Raw genomic sequence first — 12,932 nt, 5'->3', positions numbered from 1 at the left:
GAAGGCTTGCCAAGTTCCCCTCAAACCTGAGGTAACACATGCAAGACGGCGACTTAAAGCACATGAACGGTTACACCCACTCCCCCATCCACGTGTAAGAGGCACCGTGTGGCTCCATGTCAGAGCCGGACCCTCGGACCCAGAGTGCCTGGTGCAGGCTCCTCCGCTGCCAGTTCCTGGCGCTGTGACCGCGAGAGGCCCCTCCTGCTCCGGGTCTGGGAAGCGGAGATGCTAACGCTAGAGCTCACCCGGGGCTGCTGGGAAGCCCAGTGAGCCGACGGCGCCCAGCAGGCCCATGAGAGGCTCCATGCCGCCCTCAGGGCCGGTCCCTGTGCTCAACTGTGTCCCCTGGGGGGTCTTGGGGGGCTGCCCCCAGAGAGGTGCCAGCTCGGGCACCCTGTCCTCACGGGAGCCTGAGGAAGGGCGCCTAGGTTTTCCTTTTCTGTTTCAACCCTCGTGTTTGTAAGAAGAGTACAAACTTACACCTCAGAGAAGCAGCCAGCCCTCCAAACCCCACCTCGGCCTCTGTTCGGGGCCACTGGGAGGCCCTGGGCGCCGGGCGCCGGGGCCGTGCAGCCTCCCAGACAGCGGCTGGCTCAGTGACTACCTGCTGGACTCCAAGTTCTGGCGAACAAAGGAAACTTCTAGTATCCGGCAAAGACGGGAGAGTCAGCACAGGGACCTGGCTGTCCCCTCCACCAAAACTCCCGTCTGACCGGAACGAGATGGCCCGGGGCCTCGCCGCACCACACCTGGCCCCAAGTCTGAGAGGGACTGGGGAGGGGACGGAGGTCTGCGGTCAGGGACCGCCTCCTTGGGATGCAGACTTGCAAAGAGCTCTCCCGCCAGGAGTTTCGGGAGCAGAGCAGAGGGACCGTCTAGAAAGGGCACAAGACACCGCGGCTGAGACTGTGGGTCAGCTCTGCCCTGGTGGCGGCTCCGCGGGGTTCCAGACCTCAGCCGGCAGCGGGAGCGGCTCCCACGCCCCGCCACGCCCCGCCGCCCCGCACTTACCAGGAAGCGGACATCGTCAAAGCCGTTCAGAAGCAGCCTGCTCTCGTACTGCTGCAGGCCCAGCGCCGCCAGCCACGCCCCGACGCTCTGCTCCAGCGCCCGCGAACCTGCCGAGAGAGGGATCGGCAGACGCTTGCAAAGGGAGAAACCATTAAGGCAGCAGCGGCACTCAGAGGAAGACAGATGGCACTGCCACATCATGGTCATCACCATCAAGCAGCCAAACTACGGACAAGAGGCGAGAGCGAGGACCCGCAGCGCCTCGTCCGTGCGCGGGCGGGGGCAGCCCGCCAGGCACCGTGCACACCCGAACCTCGGGCACGGGCCGCTCACCCCTCGGCCTCTGCCCGCCGGCCGGGAAGCTAACCCCCGAGGGTCTCCGGGTCAACTCCTCATCAGCGCTCACACTGAGGCGGTTCACAGAGTCTGGTCCCACAGGCACTCGGGGGGCTGGGAGTGCCTGGCATCCATGCATCCGGAGCCCCGTGGGCTGTGGCGCGGGTCCAGTCCTGCGACCTTGCCGCACACACGGGTCAGGAGAGCACACGCGTCTTCATGCAGCCCAGGGACGCAGCCCAGGGACACAGCCCCGCGAGGGCTCCGGGAGGGAAGCAGCGGCTGCCCACAGGGACCCAGCACATGCAACCCGAGCAGCAGCGCACCCGGCGGGGAGGAGAGGCATTTACTCGTTTTCCCCCAGCAGTCCCGGAACAAGCAAACCATGGCCCTCGGTGCCAGAGGCTCAGGCAGCGAGGAGCTGAGCAGGGCGCGCGGGCCAGGGCTCGGAGACCAGGCTCCGGGTGCTCTGCTGGGACGGCGACATCGCACTCCGCGGGGCGGTGCGGCCGGCGGGCCAGGAGCCAGGTCCACGCTAGACCCTGGGCGCCGGCGAGCAGGGCGTCTCGCGGGCCAGGGAGCTGTCTGAAGGGCTGCCTTCCCGGGCAGGGCGGGTTTGCAGGGGCTGGGTGTTCATTGTCCTCGGCTTGTGGCTGTTCCTGCCTGCCCAGGTGGAAAGCAGGCAGGCAGAGCCGGTTCTTGGCTAAGGAAGAGAAAGCCCAGCCAGACCAGAGAAAGGGAAGCGTCCTCTGTCCGCCGCGCTGGCGGCTTAAGTCTGTGCACGCTCTGCGCTGTCCGCCCGCTGGCTGAGGGATAAAGACAGCAAGTGTCCTCCGGAGGCTCCGGATCCCGACGTGCTCCGCAGGGAAGGCAGGGAGGTGGGGTGAGGGAGGAGGTCCAGCGCTTCCCGGCAGACCTAGGACGCTCGGAGCTGAACGCCTTAACCCCCGCCTACTTCTCTGGTGCTCGCGGGCAAGCACGGATACAAGGAGGAAAAGGAAAAGGGGAGGAGAGAGAGGTGCGAGGAAGGGAGAGAAGAGCCAACTACGAAAGCGTCACCTCCAGAGAACTCCTGGCAGTCTTGCTGGTGGAAGTCATCCTGCTGTTCCTGGCACTTGTGCCCTCGGGCAGCCAAGGCCACTGGCATGGTTGTCTAGGAGACCCCGGGGACCCAGGGTCCCAGGCTGCCCCTCATCTGTCCTCTGCTGAACAGATGGTGGCCGGGGACGCGGCCTCCCGCGCACGGCGACAGCAGCAGCCCAAGATGCCGGGTCCGGGGCACTCGAGCTCCCCTGCCCTTGAGCGGGCTGTCTGCTCCAGGGACCTACGCAGCAGGCTCTTGTCCACCCGTGAGGCCAGGAGCTCCCGGCTGCTGATTCATTCCCGCCTGTGATCCCGCCGGGCCGGCCGGGCCGTGGAGCTGCCTGCTGCCAGAGGGCGTGTGCGCTCACAGAACCGCAGCGAGGGCTTTGTCTGAGGCTCCTGGGCTCCACGCCGCCTGCTGCCGGCCGCTCCACAGTCCCCGCTCACTCTCATCATGCCTGGCCCTCCCCTCCTCCTCCCCTCCTCCCCTCCACGCTCAGGAAATACATCAGGGATCGGACATCGAAGCAGAGGCCGCTGCCGCCGCCACCGCCGAGGGAGGACACAGCAGCACGAGCAGCCGAACAAAACGACAGGTTTCCCCACATCGACGCTGGCCCACACCCGCCAGCGGCACGGGCAGGACGGGGATCTCAGGGAGGACAGGGAAGAACATGCCTCTAGTTCTGGCTGGCGGTTCCTAGGACGGCCAGAGAGGGGACAGAGGACGGTCAGCGCCCTGAGGACACAGCCAGGGTTAAGGAATGACTGTGCCTCTCTGCCAAGATGCATCGAGGCATCACAAAAACAGCGGCCAAGTAAGGCCGTGACACCTGACACTCCTCAGGTGAGCGCACCAAACAGCCCGAGCGACCGCTCTCCGGCCCGTGGAGCGCAGGGAGAAGCCCGGGAGCAGCTGCCCACACCCCGAAGGAGGGCACCGGAGGGGCGGCACCGGGGACCGGGGAAGCCAGGACCAAGCCCCACGTCCAGCTGTGGAGACAAGCAAGGTAACATGTGCAGAAGACACCCAGGGACCACATGCCACCGCTAAGCATGCGGGGGACTGCACCCAACAGGCGGCTGCTGGCCCTGGCGCGGGGGCTGGCGCAGGGAGGAGGCCCCAGGGGGAGCAGGCATTCAGCGGCTGCTCGACAGCGAGAACGGCTGGCGTTGGCAAAAGAAAGCCAGGCGGTCTCTTCCGCTTGACAAACAAAGCCAGAGTGGCCTGGCCAGCGGGCAGGCTCACCCTCCGGGACTCGGGACGTGGGGTGAGCTGGAAACGACATCTGTCGGGGATTCAGGTAACTGGCTCCAATGCTGGCAGCTCAGGGGCTCACGGCCCCAACAGGACCGAGACCTGAGAGCCACAGAGGTCTCGCCGGGCAATCCCACGCTCAGCTGAGGGCTGGCTGCAGGAGGGGCAAGCCCCGAGCCCAGGCCCTTCTCTGGGATCCAGAAGCCCAAGGACCATCCAAATAAACCAGACCCGGCTCTGGGCTGAGGCCTGGTGCTCCCGGGGTCCTGGCGAAAGCCCGCTCCTGACCGTCGGACAGAAACCAGAGTGCCCGGCAGGCTGAGCCCACCCTCTCTCCACACGTCACGCCTGGCAGGGGGCGGGCACGCAGGTGGGGGCTCGGCCACATGGTGGACATGCTGTCCTGGTGGCCTCGCTGTCCCGGTGGCTACCCTGTCCCAGTGGTCACCCTTGGGAGCCTGCCTTTGACGTCCTAAGCTGGGGTATGAGGAGGAGTCAACCCAATGAGTATGAAAGCAAGACCGAGCTGGGATCCAGAAACCTAGGGGGTAGCAGGACCAACCAACTCCCACCCCTCACATGGGTCATGGGGGCAAGAACAAGGGCTCCTCTGTGCTGCCAGAGGTGCAGCCGATCTCTGACTGAGCCACGCTGAGAGGTGACTGCACAACCAAGCTCCCAAGCACCGGGAGGTGGGGCCCCTCTGATACAGAGGGGTGCCTGAGCAAGACCGGCCTCGGCTGAACTGTCAGCCACCCAGCCCCGGAGGTGCCCACCATCCCTGGAGGTGCCCACCATCCCTGGAGGTGCCCACCCATCCCTGGAGGTGCCCACCATCCCTGGAGGTGCCCACCCATCCCTGGAGGTGCCCACCATCCCTGGAGGTGCCCACCCATCCCTGGAGGTGCCCACCATCCCTGGAGGTGCCCACCACCCCTGGAGGTGCCCACCACCCCTGGAGGTGCCCACCCATCCCTGGAGGTGCCCACCATCCCTGGCGGTGCCCACCATCCCTGGAGGTGCCCACCATCCCTGGAGGTGCCCACCCATCCCTGGAGGTGCCCACCATCCCTGGAGGTGCCCACCCATCCCTGGAGGTGCCCACCCATCCCTGGAGGTGCCCACCATCCCTGGAGGTGCCCACCATCCCTGGCAGAGCTCTGAAAGGGCAGCGGTGTTGGTCTCAGCCCTAAACTTCTGTCCCTCAGACACCTGACCCTTGGTCGGGCCTGCACACTACAGCCGAGCGTGAGGCTGCAGGTCGAGAGCAGCAGGTGCCTGCAGACAGGGCCACAAGCCAGAGAGCGCCTCTGTGGACCCTCCGCAACCCAAGACAGACAAAGACAGACCAAAGCCAGCTGGGCCCCTGCTGGAACCCCGGGAAGCAAGGCTGCTGCGGGGAGGGCGCCCCTGGAACCCCGTCTGAGAATGGCGGAGACAAGCCGGGCATTCTCCGGACGAGTCGGCAGGGGCTTCAGGGGTGGAAGCAAGCACAGCCACTGTTTACTGAGTGCCTCTCAGCTCGAGTGTTTGCACACATCACTCAGCCCCACAACCTATGTGTAGGGACTGTCAGGCCAATGGCGGGAGTGGGGCTCAGAGCCTAGTGGCTTGTCTGAGACACACGGAGCTAGAACCACGATTTGAACCCAGGCCGGGGTACTCCCTCCACAAGCCCATGCCTCAGCTGGTCCTTTCTCCCCGACGTGCACACGCGCCCCCACCCACCAGACTTCCCGCCAGGGCCAGAGGCCCACGAGGAACCAGAGGTCACTTGGGGCCAACAGGTCAGCCCTGGAAGGAGCCTCCGAGCGAGTGAGGAAGCCTATCCCTTCGGTGCAGAGAGGCCTCCCCTTGTAAGGGGTAGAGGCCGGGCGGGGGGGGGGGGGCGGGGGCGGGGGGCCTGCAGGTGCTGGGGGGAAGGAGCGTGAGCGCTGCTCTGAGAGGCACCTTTGAAAGTGTCACCTGACCTGAGAAAGTAACAGCCACGACTCTGTTATCAAGGACAGCAGCTCAGATAAGAACTCCCTGGCCCCTGTTCCAAGGGAAGGAGAGGCAGACCTCACCGCTGGGGCTCTGAGCTGGAAGAACACCCACAGTAGTAGTGAGCTGAAGAGAAAAAGACGGGGACTGAGGAGACAGAAATGGAGAGAGACACAGGAGGAAGCAGCAAAACCGACCTCTGGGGAGATGCCGGCTCCCAGCCCGCGGCCGGGCTGGGCTGGGCGAGGCCGCCAGTGGGACTCCAACCCCGAGAAGCTCCGGTGTCAGCCACGCGGAGAAAGCCTACATTCAGACAAGAAGAGTGCCGGCTGCTCATGAAGAAAAATCGTTCTGAACAGGCAGACGGATACGCACTGGCACACATCCCCCTCCGACACGTAGAGGAGCACGGCTCCAGAGGACAGCGAGCGGGGCTGTCGGACAAGGAGCTGCCGCGGCCTGAGGCTGACCTCTCGCCCCTCGGGGTCCACCTTCGGGGCCAGAGGAACCGGGGCGGAAGGGCGCCAAGGCCCGTGTGCGCGGGAGACGCGGCGGTACCTACCTGAGATCCTCTGCTGCTCCTGGGAAAAGTCAATCCCTTCTCCAATAGAGCTCATGATTTTCTCGATCTGAAACGGAAGAGGCACAGAAAGGAGAGGCCGTCAGGCTCGGGCTCAGCACCGGGCAGGCCTACGGGCTCTTCCGGGAGCACCAACCTGCAAGGCAGCAGGATCTCCGCAGCCGGAGAGAAGCCCACAGTGGCCACAGCCGGGGGGGGTCTGAAGACATGCTCTGAAGGGCGTGAGCGGGTGGAGACGCCAAAGAGCCGCTCTTCCAAGGCACGTGGACCTCACTCCCCAGTTCCCCCGGACCAGGCAGGACGGGGCAGGGGGGCAGGGAGGTAGGGCAGCCAGAATGGCACATTTCCCTGCACGTGCTGGCATGCCAGGCCACGAGAGAGGCGGCCAGCTTCGTCGCAGGCAGTGCCCCTGTGCCCAGAGCAGTGGCAAGTCGAAAGCCCTCAACAGATCACCGATACTGCATGACCGCCCACTGAGGTGCGGCCGCTTTCCAGAGCGGAGCGAGCCCGTAACCCTGAGAGGAGGGCCTTTTGCTCCCCGGAGGCCAGCAATCCGGACAGAGCTCAGCGTCAGGGGTGCGAAGGGCCAGACACTTGTCCTCGGGACCGCAGCCGACGGCTGGTCTCAAGGCGTCTCGTGTCTGCAGCGCTGGCCCGGTATGGACCCCCTGTCCCAGCCATCTGGCTTTGGTCACCCCGAGCCAGACCCAAGCCCCCCACCCCAGGACACCTGGCCAGGGGCAGGCCTGGGCAGCGAGGGGCCACCTTCTCCTCCTCCCCTGCTCCTTTCTGGGCTGCAGTGACAATGAGCTCATTCACTTGCTCTTTTCCCAAAGAAATGGGAAGAGAACCTTTTGTACCAGAGCTTGGAGGCTCTCCTCTGAGTGCCAGCGAGGAGCCTGGGTCTGACAATCAGAAAAACAGCCGCTCTCCAGCCAGCCTGCAGCTGGCAGACAAAGCTGGCACATTCACGCCCGGCAGAAGAGCTCAGGGCAGCCCGCCCTGCCCGCCCCCCCACCCCCCCCACCCCCCGGGCAGCCAGGAAGGAGGCATTCTCCAGCTGCAGAAATGACTGCCTGCTTGCACACACTGCGAGCTCCATCCTGGGCTCAGCAAAAGCCAAGGGACCAGGACAGCTGACGGCGGAGCAGGGGCTGAGGAAGCAGCACCCACAGGCTCCTGATCCTTGGCCCCGCCGTCTCAAGGCCGCCCCTCAGCAGGCAGCACGGTGCGAGGGAACGGCCCTGGTGGGCACCAATGCCTCCGTGTTCAGTCTGTAAAGCAGGGAGCGGTCCTACCTCCCACGAAGGGTTGTGTGGACCAGGAGTAGCGGGCACGTAAAGCATCTGGCCGAAGCCCTGGCTCACAGAAGCAGCTCAATAAAAGGCCAGTTAGCTTTCCGTGTCCCTCAGGTGTCGGAATGCTCTGGCCCAGTGAAACTTACCTTTAAAGTGTCAAAACCTATTTTCCTCACATTTATTTTTTGACAGGTAATACATCCACATGATTCAAAATTCAAAAGGTACAAAGCATATTCATTCAGAGAAAAGTCTCCTGCCCGCCCGGCCTAGTTCTTCTCTCCGGAGGAAACCAGTACAACCAGTCTCTCCAGTATCCTCTGGATCTGTCCACACCTGTATAACCAGTCTCTCCAGTAGCCTCTGGATCTGTCCACGTGCATGTAATCAAATCTACGAATGGGTCCCACCTCCCCACTGATGGAGGCATTTAATACTATATCCCATCTCCATTTAATACTACCCCTTGGAATTCTTCCCACAGAAGAGAACTTTAAGAAAAGGAAACATTTTAAATGGATGAGGTACAGCATCCCGTGTGTGGCTGTGCCATAATTATTTACCAGGCCCTGCCGGGCGCGTGTGGTCTCCGGTCTTTCTCATGGTAAGCAGGGCCACAGCGAATACTGTCCTACACGCACCTTTGTTCACAGGTGCAGTCCACCCGTAGAGTAATTGCTAGTTACCCCGAGAATCCTTACAGGCCCAGACCACACGGTTCCTACCCGCCCTCTGACTTTGCAAAGGCCGTCCCGAGACGGGCAGTTGCTAACTGCCCCAGTCAATTCACCCTGTTTGCAGAAAACACCGATTTAAAACGTTTATCTTTTCACGACTTAAACCCTTTTTCTAACTTCAACCCAGGGGTCCCGCCGTTCCCCAGAGCACCCGGCCTCCACAGGGAAGGCTCTTCTCCAGCAAGCTGCTCCCCACCCCAGGCTGCTTCCCACCCCAGGCTGCTCCCCACCCCAAGCTGCTCCCCACCTCAGCCTGCTCCCCACCCCTGGCTGCTCCCCACCCCTGGCTGCTCCCCACCCCTGGCTGCTCCCCACCCCAGGCTGCTCCCCACCCCAGGCTGCACGCAGTGCCACGTCAGCGCCAGGTGAAGCCTGGCTACCCAATCAGACGACGAGCCAGGAAGCTGGGAGAGTGGCACACAATACGTATCTGCTGATGAGCCTTCTTGTCCCCTTTCCACGTTTATAGGACACGTTATCCTACGTGGGTGACGGGTCCTTACCCAGGCACCCCTCCTCCAGCCAACGGGTGTCGGGGGGAGAGCAGATAAGGAGAAATATGAGTGGTTTCCACTTGCTTAGAGCCGGCAACGTGTTCAAGGCCACTTCCTGTCCCCTTTCCACGTTTATAGGACACGTTATCCTACGTGGGTGATGGGTCCTTACCCAGGCACCCCTCCTCCAGCCAACGGGTGTCGGGGGGAGAGCAGATAAGGAGAAATATGAGTGGTTTCCACTTGCTTAGAGCCGGCAACGTGTTCAAGGCCACTTCCTGTCCCCTTTCCACGTTTATAGAACACGTTATCCTATGTGGGTGACGGGTCCTTACCCAGGCACCCCTCCTCCAGCCAACGGGTGTCGGGAGGAGAGCAGATAAGGAGAAATATGAGTGGTTTCCACTTGCTTAGAGCCGGCAACGTGTTCAAGGCCACGCAGAGGGTCAAGGGTGGAGGAGCTGAAAGGGAGGAGACTCCAGGTGTCCTTTGAGGTGAAGTGGTCGCCCACAGGGCATATTTCACGGTTGGCATCACCTAATATCCAAGGCACCAGCTGGCCTCTCCAATCCACACCTCCTGGCTGCCTCATTCACGAGACTGTGCCAAAGGGCCTTCGGAAGTCACAGCGACTGGGCTGGATGCCCTGCGCCTCCTGCTTGCCCAGACACCCTTAGGCCCCCGACAAGGGCCAGGAGAGGCCCCACAGGCCCCGGGCGGTGAGGACTCAGGACAGTCCCACCCCCTGGAAAGGGGGCTGTGCTGTGACCTGCAGCACAAGCCCCGCTGAGGGCCTCGTTCACAGAGGAGCGGCTTCCGGCCTTGGCGGACGCTCAGGGCCAGGAGGGAAGGGGCAGTGCGGCCGTCCTGCCTGTTCAGAGCCTGGCAGGTCCCGGCCCTGGCAACGCGGCACAGACTGGGGCGTGGTCCTGCCCGGCCTGGGAGACGGGGAGGAGCTGGGCCACATGGTCTCTCCCTGTTCACCCGCCCCCTCCCCCTCCCGGCCAGAACCAGCAGAGAGGGATGCGGTCATTCAGTCACTCAGTCACTCTAGACGAAGAGGAGCGGTCAGAGGGCAGATGCCATTCTGATCTGATCTAAATTCTGTGCAGTTTAACCATTTAGGCTGCTTTCCCAGGAATGGGGGGCGGGGTGAGGGGAAGGGGGTGCTGGGAGGGCTCAGCTCAATGCTCTCTTCTCTCCTGTTCAGAACCAGTGTCGTTTTGGAGAGAGACGGGAAACAACGGCACAGTCACACTGCACTTCCCACCAACTAGATGAGGGAATTTGTGTGTGTCGGTAAGGAAGGGCCTGAGGCTATCGCCATAATGGACTCATGTTGGGAAACATTCCATTTTTACAAAGTCCTCAGGATGGTTGTATCCTCACCACCCCCACCCCCCAGGGCTGTATAATATGCATTCCCCATGTGCCCCCCGCCCCCCACCCACACCCCCACCCCCGGGCTGTATAAAATGCATTCCCCATGTGCCCCCTGCTCCCCCCACCCCCGGGCTGTATAAAATGCACTCCCCATGTGCCCCCTGCCCCCCCCACCCCCGGGCTGTATAAAATGCACTCCCTATGTGCCCCCTGCCCCCCCACCCCCGGGCTGTATAAAATCGTTCCCTTTGTGTCTGAAAACAAAACCAAAAACAAACACGGGAGGTCTGAGTGCCTGGAACACGGAATCCTGGTCGCCCACGGGCTGCACCGGGAGGGGATTCTGTGCAGAGAGGCCCCCATTCGTCACCACCAGGACTGCAGCCAGGAGCACCTCGGACTAAGATCCCCTTTCCGGGGGGAGGGGGGAGCAGCTGGAGGGAAGAGTGCTCCCCCGGGGTTTTGAGGGCATTCTGTGTGCCAGGAGGTGTGCTGGGCAGGCCGGTCCACAGCAGAGCCACAGGCCCGAGGGCAGCCTTCCTTCGGGCGTGGAAAAGGGCGTGGAAAGGTGAGCGGCAGGGGCTCCCAGCCGTAGCCACGTCAGAGCGGGTCGGCCTGCCTGTGAGCAGAGGCCAGTGCAGCGGAGGAGGGGAAGGGATCGCCTTCCTTCTGCCTTCTGTGCAAATGGGCACATGAGCTGTGGCTCCTGATGTCAGACGCTCCCTCCAACCCCCTGCCCGGGCCGGGAGCTGCCAGCCCCTTGGGGCCGTCCCACCACTCGGAGAACACGCCGCAGTCTCCTAGCGCCTGGAGTTCCACGTCTCCTCTGCCCCCAACATTTACCATCAGACCCGCCCAGAAACACTGCACTGGTGCTTCCCTGGTGAGCTGTTTCACGGCGGGTCCCAGACACCCCGAAGCACGCAGGGTGGCGATCCTGCCCCTTCTCCACAGACGCGCTGGGGTCTCAGCTTCATAGGCCTCATCACAGGGCACTCGGGCTGTGACCATGTAACTGTCCCACCCCATCTCACCCCCTTTCCTGTGACACAGAGACCACCGGGCTCCGTCCTCGCCGAAGGCCCGGCGTGCTGGCCTGTGCTTGGCCCCTCAGACAGTAGAGTGAGGACCGTCACTGGTCACAGTCGAGTCTCTAACCTCCTCTCCCCCTCCCCACGTTATCCCTCCCATCCCTCTCGGAGGCCAAGGCAGGGCCTTGCTCCCAAGGCGTCTCTCACCCATGTCGCCGGCCGGCCTTGTCCTGACCCGCAGGTGCTCACGCCCGACCCACAACTTGACCTGCCGAATGGCCTTCTCAGAACGGCAATCTTTAACTCAAAGCCCCAGAAACTGCTGGAGAAGAAAAAACATTGGGAGACCTAGATTGCAATGAACGTTATTATTGCTCGCCACATCACCCTGGGTTGTGTGCCAAGTCCTGGCTTTAAAAAGTGGGACAAGATGCCCTAGCCGGTTTGGCTCAGTGGATAGAGCATCGGCCTGCGGACTGAAGAGTCCCAGGTTCGATTCCGGCCAAGGGCACATGCCCGGGTTGTGGGCTCGATCCCCAGTAGGGGGCGTGCAGGAGGCAGCCAATCAATGATTCTCTGTCATCATTGATGTTTCTATCTCTCTCTCCCTCTTCCTTCCTCTCTGAAATCAATAAAGAAATATTAAAAAAAAAAAAAAAAAGTGGGACAAGAATCTAAAAGTTTAATGAGGATTATGTATTTGGGTTCTAGTCCAGTTTGCACAATCTACTCTCCATCCCGGAGCAGGCTTCCTGGGGGTGGGAGTGGGGGCACACAAGCCTCAGAAAGGCTGCAGGCCCCTCGGACCCGGGCAACCAGCCTCGCGGGCCTCTGGGTTCTCTCACCAATGCCCCCAAGCCGCCCCTTGGCCCCGCCCTCCCACATGCGCAGGGCACCCCAGCGCACTGACTGTTAGCCTGGCTACCCGGTAAACCAGCCCCAGGAAACACCCCAAGCTCCCCCTCGCGTCCATTTCCTCAGCAGTGTGGCCGGGAAAGGGGCCGATGCCCTCCGCGGCTCCGATGCCGCAGGGGACACCTGCCTTGTGGCACCAGGGTTGTCAGGTGCGGAACTCTGAGCACCAAGCTCATGTATTTACGATGTCAAACAAAAACTGCATCTACGTGATACAAACACACCGCCAGCCTCCATCCTGGCCGGGGGTCCTGCAGCTTCCCTAGCAGCTCTGAACTCGGGAAGCAGCGGGGTAAATGACGCTGAGAGAGCCCCCAAACGTCACGCTAAAGCACCAGCTAACATCCCTCAGATGAGCCCCACACGGAGCACACGCTGCAGTGAGTCCGTCTCCGCGAAGCCCGAGAGGCAGAGTCCGCGGCGCGGGAACGCCGGAGGCCCTGGGCGGAGGGGCAGGCACTGAGCGGAGGGGGCGTGAGGGGACTGGGTGGGTGGGGATAATTTCCATATCTTGGGATAAACCTGGTCACACAAATGTATGTATTGATCAAAACTCAGGGAATGGTAGATTTAAGATTTATGCACTTAACTCTGCATAAATTTACCGCCTCCCCCAAACAACTATAGAAAAATATTGAACGCTGGTTCATGCCAGACATTATAAAATGTTTAAGGATGAAATGTACCTACGTCTGCATGTTTGAAATGCATGGGGAATAACGGGTTTTTAAGTAGGCTGCGCTATGGAAAGACACGAGACAAAGCAAGTACCGCACAGCTACCTGGAGCCGAGGCTCTCGGCGGGGATGGAGGCATGCAC

General features: G+C 62.3%; 1 protein-coding gene across 5 annotated transcripts in view; it reads right to left on the bottom strand.

The window, feature by feature from the left end:
* ANKS1A (ankyrin repeat and sterile alpha motif domain containing 1A) overlaps positions 1 to 12,932 on the bottom strand; it is a 182,794-nt gene that overhangs the window by 27,800 nt on the left and 142,062 nt on the right. For all 5 annotated transcript variants that reach the window (XM_028161275.2, XM_028161274.2, XM_028161278.2 and 2 more), the window contains 2 exons: positions 6,237 to 6,303; positions 1,015 to 1,121 (listed from right to left, as the gene is read on the bottom strand). In XM_028161275.2, coding sequence (XP_028017076.2) covers positions 1,015 to 1,121; positions 6,237 to 6,303 — 174 coding nt within the window. The remainder of the gene's footprint in view (positions 1 to 1,014; positions 1,122 to 6,236; positions 6,304 to 12,932) is intronic.

The sequence above is a fragment of the Eptesicus fuscus genome, chromosome 10, assembly GCF_027574615.1.
Source record: "Eptesicus fuscus isolate TK198812 chromosome 10, DD_ASM_mEF_20220401, whole genome shotgun sequence".
Classification (NCBI taxonomy): Eukaryota; Metazoa; Chordata; class Mammalia; order Chiroptera; family Vespertilionidae; genus Eptesicus; species Eptesicus fuscus.
The sequence above is the reverse complement of the archived record's forward strand: the minus strand, read 5'-3'. Positions and strand labels throughout refer to the sequence as shown.